Source organism: Marmota marmota, unplaced genomic scaffold (genome assembly GCF_001458135.2).
Source record: "Marmota marmota marmota unplaced genomic scaffold, marMar, whole genome shotgun sequence".
NCBI lineage: Eukaryota > Metazoa > Chordata > Mammalia > Rodentia > Sciuridae > Marmota > Marmota marmota.
In genome coordinates this window covers 13,225,803-13,235,771 of record NW_026000206.1, presented here as the reverse complement: position 1 = coordinate 13,235,771, position 9,969 = coordinate 13,225,803, and the positions used below count along the sequence as shown (strand labels likewise).

Sequence of the window (9,969 nt, the reverse complement as noted above, 5' to 3'; positions counted from 1 at the left end):
GAGCAGTTCTCGCTCAGGTTCTGGGTTTTGTGGGATTTTTCTTAAGCAATTAAGGCCCGTACTAACCCTAGTTAGATTTAAAAAGCCCCAGAGATTGGGATGCATCTCAGCGGTGAAGCTCTTGCCTGGCATGCTCAAGGCCCCGAGTTCTATCACCAGCACCGCAGAAAATAAAATTAAAAACTGAAAAATCCCAGTTGCCCCTTAAGCATATTCTGAGTATATATAGCAAAACTTCGTGTCAATGTTTGGCCCCTTCTTACAGACTTGTTTTAAAACGCTATCATACTTTAAACTTACCTTATACACTTAAACAGCTCCACTTCTTTTTCAAGTATTCCAAGTTTAGTGTAACAATGCTTCCAAACGCTGATTGCAACGTTTAATAATACAATGAGACTGCAGTGCTCCTCCGGGCTGCAGGACAAGATAAGCCTGCCCAGGCTGCCCCCAGGCCAAACCACTCACCCCAAAAGGGCTACAAGAGCCTCCCTCCAATGGCATCATTGAAACAATGTCCTAAACACTACACATGCTCAGATTACCATGTTATGATGTCATGATGCTTAACCTCTAACACTGAGCTCCCAACGCTCCTGGATTGGATCTGGGTCCCCACAGTACACTGCAGAGCCCTTCCCAATGAGGCATTCAGAGCCTCTCTTTCCTACAAAGAGGGGGCAGCCTGGGTCTGTGAAAACAGAAATGTTTCCTCAAGGCATGTGAATTGATGAAACTTCAAAATCAACAATGAAGATCTTTGCCCTTGAAGAAAGCTGCACTTTCATATCCTGGGACCATAAACTATAACAAAGCGTTGTTGAATGTTTCTCACACCAGTCTGATTGGCAGGTGCCTCATGCAGCACAAGGCAGCAAGGACTCTACAAAGCACTGGATATGACATGCTATGGGGGGAGCCTGAGTAGTCTCTGGGCCATCTAGGGGTCACGGCACGCCCTGGAGGACTGACAAACCTAGACATGAAGTATGAGAAAGGAAGGGCCAGGCAGAGCTGAGCTGGGCTGCAGAGGTAAGGGCATGAGCCTGGCAGCTCTGGAGGGGTGTGGCCTTGAGACCTTCCTTCCAGATTCTGAAACCAAATGGGGATGGACAGACTGTCCTGAGGTACCTAGGCCAGGAGCTCCCCACACAAGCCCTCCAGCAGCCCCCCAGCCTGTGGGGGTGGGTAGCAGACTTCTGATGTTCTTGTGCCTCCCTACAAAGTGCCCCCCCAGCTATACCCACCTGCCCTCTGGCCATAGTGCTCCAGGAGAAATGTCAAGAGCCCATGGTAGCTCTGGTGCAGGGTAGTTACTCAGTCTGAGCTTTCTGTCTCTTCTGCTGTGAAACAGGAGTAGCATGGCTTATCCCCTAGAGCTGCTATAAGGAAGCAGTAAGACCAAATAGAAAGCACCCAGCAGATCCACGCCAGCACTGCCTGGCTCCCCAATAAGATGGGGTGGCTCGCCAACCACACTGTGGTCCCAGACTGCAGCAATGGGAACTTGGGGAGCACCTTAAGATGCCAGGGATCAGGGGCCAGGGGCAAGGGTACCCAGGGACAGAGTACACACTAGGGGCACAAAGGGTGAAGACATGGCCCCAACCTGGCCTGCAGCACAGCAAGAACAAAGGTGGCAGTTTCTGCAGCCCCAGGTACAAGGACAACTCTAGACAAAAGGAGGTGGCATTAACTGCTTTATGTACATAGCATCCCCACTAGCAGTGGCATCCAGCGACTTCCAGATCAGTCCAAGCTCAATCCTGGCAGGTTCCAGTGACAGACATAAGAAATGAGGTGACCCAGTTATCCAAAAAGGACTGTCAGTGAGGTCCTGGAATCTCAAGCCAGACTGAAAGAAGGCAGGTCCCAGCATCCCCCAAGGGAGCAACCCAGGTAGAAACCGAGCTCAGAGCCGGGGCCGGGGCTGCTGGGACTGCAGGTCCCACAGACCAATGAGGCGATCAGCCTCCCTCCAGCCAGACAGCAGGGCCCCATGCGTTGTAGAGTAAAACGTCCGATGTGTGGCTTCCCCTGCAAACAGGATCTGGAGCTGCAGAAAAGGGTCAGGGTTGGATGCAATTGAGACAGCTGACACAGAGACAGAAAACAGAGCCCCATGCTCACCTATTCACTCCCAAGACTGGCAGGAGACCTCATGCCTGGACTGTGCAGGTGTGAATAGCACCTGGAGAAACCAAGCTGTGAGGCAGTAAACAGTGACCTCTCCAGAACTGCTGAGTCCCCCAGGAGGATGAGGAGAGACTCCAGAGCCAGGCAGACAGAGAAGTAGACAAAAGCTAGAGCCTATGAGCTGGGCAGAAGCTGACCAATAAGTGACTTGGCCAATAAACGAGCTGAAAAAAGATCATAAAATGACTGGAAGACTGAATGGTGAGTACTGGATGATGCTCAGGAGTGTTTCGTTTTTAGTGTTGTAATAGTACAGCTACATATGTTTGCTGGGCTTTTTGTTGTGGTTATGGTTTTGTAGTGCTAGGATTAGAACCCAGGGCCTCGTGCACACCAGGCAAATGCTCTACACTGAGCTGCACCCGACCATACTTTTAGAGTGTCCTTATTGTTTAGAGTTACACACAATATATGTGCGTATGACCATGCTCAGAAACCATGGGTCAGGAGGCTGCCGAGGACAGGGTAGGCCCCTGCAAGCTTCTGCCTACTTTTGTATACATTTGATGTTTTCCATGATATTTTTTATAGTTGTAGATGGACAGCATACCTCTATTTTATTTATTTTTATGTAGTGCTGAGGATTGAACCCAGTGCCTCATAAATGCTAGGCAAGTGCTCTGCCACTGAGATACAGCCCCAGGCCCTCCACAATTTTTTTTTTCTTTTTTTGAAAGTGATAATATAAACATGTGCTTTACAGAGAGAGTAAATTTAGAGATCAAGTCAGCTGAGGGGCTGAGGATGTAGCTAGGGGTAGAGACTTGCCTAGCGTGCATGGGACTATGAGTTTATCCCTGCACCACAAAAAAGAATAAAAAAATTGTTTGAAAGAATAGTCTGTGTAGGGGATGAGTTGCCCATCAGCTACTTTTGTTTCACTTTGTTAGCCAGTATTGTAGAATTATGACTCTTGAAGCTATTTGCATATATAGTTTTGATATAACCAATGTACTTTTAAATTAACTTTTAATTTTGAAAAGAAAATGGCTGAGTCTGGAGGTCCAGCCCTACCCACCACTCACTCGTACTCCAGTGCCTCTGGGTCTTCACAGGAACTAGATCTGCAGTGGGATGCTGGTACCCCACCAGGGCCTGCCATCATACCTGGGTGCTGGAGTCGTCCACAGGGAGAGGCTGGGCCAGCTGGTCTATGTCATCTCCAGTGCTGCCCACGGCCACGTAGCTGTAGGAGCCCCGGGTGAATGGGGCACTGTGCCAGCAAGACCTCAGCACACTCTTAGGCGCAGGCAGCTGTGGGTTTCCTGAACCAGAGATGTAGCATGTCAACCTGGAACCCTCAATCATGTGTCTGCAACTGGTATTCATTTTAAAGACTGAGGAATTTAAAGTGAAAGACACTGGCTAGGGAAAAACTGAGCCACCAAGTGCTTTCCTTCTTTCTTTTTCCTGGTGCTGGGGATGGAACCAGGGGTGCTTAATCTTCAGTCCTTTTCATTTTTTATTTTGAGACAGTCTTGCTAAGTTGCTGAGGCTGGCCTTGCTTGACCTTGCAATCCTCCTGCCACAGACTCTAGAGCTGCTGGGACTACAGAGCATGCACCACTGTGTCCAGCTTCAAAACTGTTCCTAAGAGGCTCTTCCCTTCTCAGCTGCTCTGCTAAATGCTGCAAACACAGCCAGGGCCAACAGGCAACACCAGAGGCCAGAGGCCCTGCTAACCAACTGACCCTTGGCTGCCTGAGCAACTTTTCTGAGCCTCAGCTTCTTCACCTGAAAGTCTCTGTTAAAGGACAAACAGCATTTATTTTGGTGGCAGATTTTAGAAAAAAGAAGTAGTAAGTGTTTATAAAGGCATTTTAGTTCCTCAATGATAAGAATGTTATTGACTCCACCAGTAAGAGCAAGGGCTGTCCTGGAGATGCACAGAGCTGATTTAGTTCTCTGTTCTGAAATGTAAACTTCCTGCCTACAGATTACCCAACAGCACAAGGCAGTAAATCTGCTTTGGCAAGTTAAGCACCTGTCACTCTCCGGAGCACTTGGGTTAGAGAGAGAAGTACTTCTTCATCAGACAGAGTCTCCATAAACTCAGACTCCAGGCCAGCAATGAAGCCGCAGAGCACGTGCACAGACCTGCTGGAAAGAGACCATAGAAGAGCCACAGCTAGCCCAGCTCTGCTGTCCCTCTGCAAGGACCCACACTCTGTGGGCCCCACCACACCCACACAGTGTCCCAGAGCTTTCCAGGACAGCGCTCTAAGGGTCCGAGCAACTGCATAACACCAAGATGATGTTTGCTGCTCCGGCCATCATTTGCAAGATGTGCACTGGCAGTGACGTGGCGCTGTGAGCATGGCCATACACATGTGCAGTGAACAGTGCTGACTATGCTGGCTTCACTCGGAGTCCTCACCAAGAGACTTTTCTGAGATTGGTGGTGACAGGGTTTCACGGGTGCTAGGCAAGCCTTCTACCATTGTGCCACATGCCCAGCCCCAAACTTTTTCTTATTATATAACAAAATGTGTCAACATTTGGAAGATTGCAAGAACCAATATTTTCTGAATGACCAAAATCAGAGATAGGTGAAGGATCCATTCAAAGTGCCAGACAGACGAATGGACTTCAGTGGAACAAAGTGCAAAGTCCCTGGATATGGCCTCAGACTCCACACCTGGCCCTCAAGAACCACCACATGTTGAGCGGTACAGCTGTCTGAAAGCTGTGTCTCACTACTCCCTCCTTCCAGCTGCAAGTCTGTGTAGCTCGGCCCTCTTCCTGTCCACCAAAACAAAACACCGCTGCAGGGTAAACTCAGCAGCAGCTTTGAGAACCAGCAACTCTGGGGCCAGACTCCAAGAGATCTGCAGACAAGCAAACTCCACCACCCTTCTCATCAAATTTGTTTGAGAAATATAGTTATTTTTAATTGTGAAATGCTACTAATGCTATGGAATAGGTTTATTACTGTCATCTTAAATAAGACTTATCTTTAAATTTCTGAGTTTCAGTTTCTCACATGGTAAGTGCAGACATGATCCCCATAGTTGAAAGCTCTTGGGATCCTCACCACTTTATAAAGGGATCCTGGCCACAAGTCTGAGAGCCACACATCATCTGCCACACTGGTTTCTAAACTCTGAAAAGTAAGTTTTCTCTTCAATGAGAGGGGATAGTGGAAGGGCTGCTCAGAGGCCACACCTCCTGCTCCCATCTGGGTCCCTAGTCTTTCATGCTGGAAATAAGGTCCTTGAGTATAATATAAACTTCTCTTTGCCACAAGACCACAGAACACTGCCTGTTCTGTCTCACCGTGAAAGTGTGAGCCCCACCCTCTGATCATGCCTGATGCTACTTCCTGAATTAGCACCAGCTAAATATGTTATGCTGCTGGACCATGAAGTCAAGCCTTCCCCTATGGTGCTTGATCCATTACTTATAAGTATTCAGTAATTGCATCCCCTTCAAGTATCATCTCTCCCCAAAAATGAACAGACCCATATTTCAAATTTCTTCTGCATCAACAAGTCCCAGTTTCCTACAGAATCCCAGTAAGTGCAATGGAATCGAACATTCCTTCAATCCACCAGCACATTCTGGCCCTTTGAGACACTGATAACCTGTGTGCAGTTAACCTCCATCTGTCCCTGCAGGAGTCAGGCCCAGGATGTCAGTAGTCAGCCCCTTAGAGGCTCATGCCCCCCTCACCCATTAAGCCCTCAGAAATGGCTGGCAGTGAGCCCCACATGTTGTTTTCTCAAGCAGACAGACCTAATGAATGGGCCAGCCTCCGTCAGAGCACTTAGGACACAGACATACCCGAAGGGTGGCAGGACCAAGAAGCCAATGAGCTTCTTGAACCAAGCATCCTGCATTGAGGGAGCTGTGTCCTGAAGGGGTGATGTGTCCTCCCATACCACCTGGATGAGCTGGCAGTCGGGCTCCCAGAAGGGCTCCTCAAACTCCAGGAAGATTTTGTTGTTGGTCCCAAAGCCTATTTTCCTGATTGCTTCTGCTTTCTCAGCAGGCAGTGGAGGATCAAAGAAGGTATTCTGTTGTTCTTTGAGAAAACCTGGAATTCAGAATTAGATGTGATTCACACCACATAGTTCTGAAACTAGAATTTGTGCCAACAAGATCCCAGCCTGAATGACAGTGAGGCATCTAAACATGCTACATGTTCATTCAGGACCCTGGGGACACAGAGATGAGGCTGGCCCTGCCCACTGGGACTCTAAAGGAACACTACAGGCCCAGTGGCCACCACTGGTCATGTGGAGCAGTTTGCATGAGGGAACCCACACACTGCTTTGCAAGAAAGCTCATTCCTAAGCCTTCTGTCTCTCCACTCTACAAGCCATGTGGCTTGCGATCAGTTAAACATATAGGCCCATACCACATCAGAAGCTATATAAAAATTAGTCTGCATGGCAAAAATGTAACTTCAGTCCAGAGATAGACAAGAGGATGAACAACAAACAATAGCATAGTCAAATGAGGTGATGGAACATATGCAGCATGTGACGGCAAGCCAATTTCCCAAAGTCAGCGAGGAAAGGAGGAACAACCAGCAGCAAACAGCAAGGTCATCAACAGGCAGTGAACAGCAAGGTCATCAACAGGCAGTGAACGGGGACAGGGCTCCCTTGCGTGGTCATGGGGACACAGGTGGGGTCACCCTGTCCAGATCTTCAGCCAGCAACTCCCGGCTGGAATCTACTTTCAGACCAGCCACTCAGTCTCCAATGCACACAGACACTGGTGACACAGGCAGTGAGGACCACTGCATGTCCATCACTATGATTAACTACCATGTGGTTAAAAGCAGACATAAGCCTGGAGCACTGCCTTGTGAACAATGTGGACACCAGGGTCAGGTCAATCTACTGACCACATACCCAGGGTTCAGCCCTAGCAGCTTGGTTAGCATGAACTGCAGACGTACATAAATTAAGCCATAGGTGTTCAACAAAAAGGACTCATAACAGATCCATGCATGCTGATTTGGAGACATAGAAAGCTCTGTTTAAAACAAAGGAAGCTGCGGCTGGGGTTATGGCTCAGTGGTAGAGCACTTGCCTAGCATTTGTGAGACACTGAATTCGATACTCAGCACCACATATAAATAAATAAATAATAAAAGTACATCAACAACTAAAAAAATATTTTTTAAAAGAAAGGGAAGCAGAGCAGATGCTAATAATATGCCCAGTATGATTCCACTTGTGAGAACAGCACAGTCTTGTCCATCCCGGGCACACAGCATGGCAGCTGCAGCCACCTCAGGGCTCTCATCTCACACCCTCGACCAAACCTAGACTCCCACGTCAGCTCTGGCACTCGCCATGCCTCGGGCAATCAAGTGACTGCTCGCATCACCTGCGTGTTCAAAGCTGTCCAACAGCAGGGAGTGGCAGACACTTCCTGAAGCTGCTCTAAGGAATAAAAGACCCAACAGAAACACAGATCCATGGGTTTGACACACACACAAAGCCCAAGTCCAGTCCACAGCAATTACGCTGGCCACTCCACCTTCAGCCAGCCCCACTGCTATCAAATGGCCAAACAACTTTGGCTCACACACTTAGGTGTAAAGTACCAGATCTGGAATTGGGCAGATTGGGCAGATCCTTGGGCCCAAGGATCCCCACAGGACCTAATCTGCACATCAGATTCTTCCTGCCCTTTCCTCCCCAAGAAAGCGAAACTTCACAACGCAGTTCCAGCCTTTCCAATCCACCCCCCCCCGCCCGGCCCACCAAACAGAGTATACTTTTACTTGCATTTTCTTACTGTGAAACCCTTAACCCAAAGCAGGCAATTGCTACAAACATGAGAGTGGTTCCTGCCGTCTATCCAAACATTATCAGAGTAAGAATGGGAGCCCACAGCCCAGCAAACATCCCAGAGCTTATGCAGCCTGAGGCCACTGTACCAGGGAGGGGTATTGGGACTGAAAGTGGACTCTACCTAAGGGAACGGTGACAATGACGTGATGTGCTGGAAGGCGGCTGCCATCCTCACACTCCACCAACACAGGAAAGGCCTCCCCAGGAAATGTGCCCTCCCGGAAGGACCCGTTCCAGTGAATAGTCTTCACAGGCATGTTGAAAATCATCACGTCCTTCGGCAAGGAGGCCATGATGCAGTTGGTAAGTTCCTGGTAGCCCCTAGGAGAGATAGATGTCAGAATTGCTTAAGAGAACCATAAGTCTGATGGAAATAAGACCTCCAAGCTCCCACAGATGTCAAACGGAGCACCACTCCCAGCCAGGCACGGGGAGGTAGGTGCAGAGTCTGCTAAGAAGTGGGGAGCAGCTCCTGTGGTTTTCCTGTCAGCCACAAGAATATTAACACCACCTTCCTGAGATAATGGACACAAAGCTGTCCAGGTAAGCATGGAGAACCAGGGCTCCCTCCTAACCACCCAAGACTTCTGTGTCTGCACATTTCTTGAGTCACAAATGCCCATCTCCTGGGCAGAAGCCTCAGGGCTGACTTCTGAGAGTCCAATGGATCACACCTGCAAAGCCACCCTGTCACAGGGCAGAGGCCTGCCTGGCACTCTGCAGCTGAAGCCCCTCTGGTAGCACTTTGTACTTAAGAGGCCTCAGGGACAGGAGAGAGAAGGCATTCCAACATATCTTTCCTCTCCCAGTTGTGCTTTTGAAAAATAACTCTCTTTTGCTTAAGTAAACAAAGCTAGGAAAAATAGTGACTGGTTTTTCTGAATGGGAAGGGCAAATGTCTCTAGTCTTCCCCCACCTCCTCTGCCTCTCAAAGTCAGAGAACAGAGTCCAGCCAGCCCCTTGGCCCTGGGGTGTACAGAGGGCTTTCTGGGGAGGCAGGGCCACATCCATACCCAGAGAAGGTGCAATCCAGCCCTGGCAGCACGGTGTACTCTCCAAAGGGCGCAAGGGCCACCAGGTCCATGCTATGGGTGCCACTCAAGCAGCACTCCACGTGGAAGAAGGTGTTCAGGATGGCCAACTTGAGCTTCCTGGTCTCCTCATTCTCTGTCCAGCCGGTTACCTGCTGGCTGATCTCCTTTTTGAGGTACTCCCCAACGCTGGGCACTGGGGTCTCAGTTGCATGAAGGAACTCCCGGGTCTGGTCTATCAGCCCGTAAAACAGACTGGCCATCTCTGCCACCAGCTCAAGGCTCACACGTGCCCCGGAGCTAGTACAGCACACAGAAGGCAGGCCTACATGCCCACCTGTCTCCACCAGCTGGTTCTCCTTGGACAACTCCTTCTCCCCTAGGAGACCATACTCAGCAGCCAGCTGGAAGACAGGGTTGCCCTGGGAGGGCCCATGGATCCAGTGTGCACCCACCTCCACCACGCCACCTGGGGGCAGAGGAAATGCCATTTGGAGGTCCCCTCTTCAGAAAGGTCACCCCAGCCCTCCCCTTCCCAAGCATGCTCTGAAGACCAACTTGAAGGCCACGCTTCCCATGACAGCCATGATTTTGTCCTCGAGGGCCAGGTAGTTCCCATTGGCTGGACTCTGACAAACCTGGCTTAAGGGGATCACCCAGGAGAGGTGCTGGCCTGCACCTGCCTCAGCAGGGCACTTATAGGAAAGACTTGGAGGGAAAGAGAGGGTGCCTGGAACGACCCTGGGCTGGAGCGGCGCGGTGCAGGGCCCGAGGCTGCCTTCCCCTGGCCAGACGCCTCCTGACTAGCTTTGGGTCATGTTTCGCGCCCAGAGAGCTTGGGCTGTGTGGGTGGGGCTACCGGCCTGACGCCCTCGTGCCCTGGTAGAGTGGACTGGGCTCCGGAGCGGGGATCAGGAAGGGGTCTGTCT

The 9,969-nt window shown here is 50.0% G+C and overlaps 1 protein-coding gene across 1 annotated transcript in view; it reads right to left on the bottom strand.

Moving 5' to 3' along the window:
* Positions 1 to 1,687: 1,687 nt before the first annotated feature.
* Positions 1,688 to 9,969, bottom strand: part of Paox (polyamine oxidase) — a 15,575-nt gene continuing 7,293 nt past the window's right edge. The window contains exons 3-8 of the mRNA XM_048791459.1: positions 9,023 to 9,509; positions 8,131 to 8,330; positions 5,980 to 6,232; positions 4,181 to 4,293; positions 3,304 to 3,461; positions 1,688 to 2,056 (exon numbers count right to left, since the gene is read on the bottom strand). Of these exons, the coding sequence (XP_048647416.1) occupies positions 1,913 to 2,056; positions 3,304 to 3,461; positions 4,181 to 4,293; positions 5,980 to 6,232; positions 8,131 to 8,330; positions 9,023 to 9,509 (1,355 nt within the window). The 3' untranslated portion in view covers positions 1,688 to 1,912. The remainder of the gene's footprint in view (positions 2,057 to 3,303; positions 3,462 to 4,180; positions 4,294 to 5,979; positions 6,233 to 8,130; positions 8,331 to 9,022; positions 9,510 to 9,969) is intronic.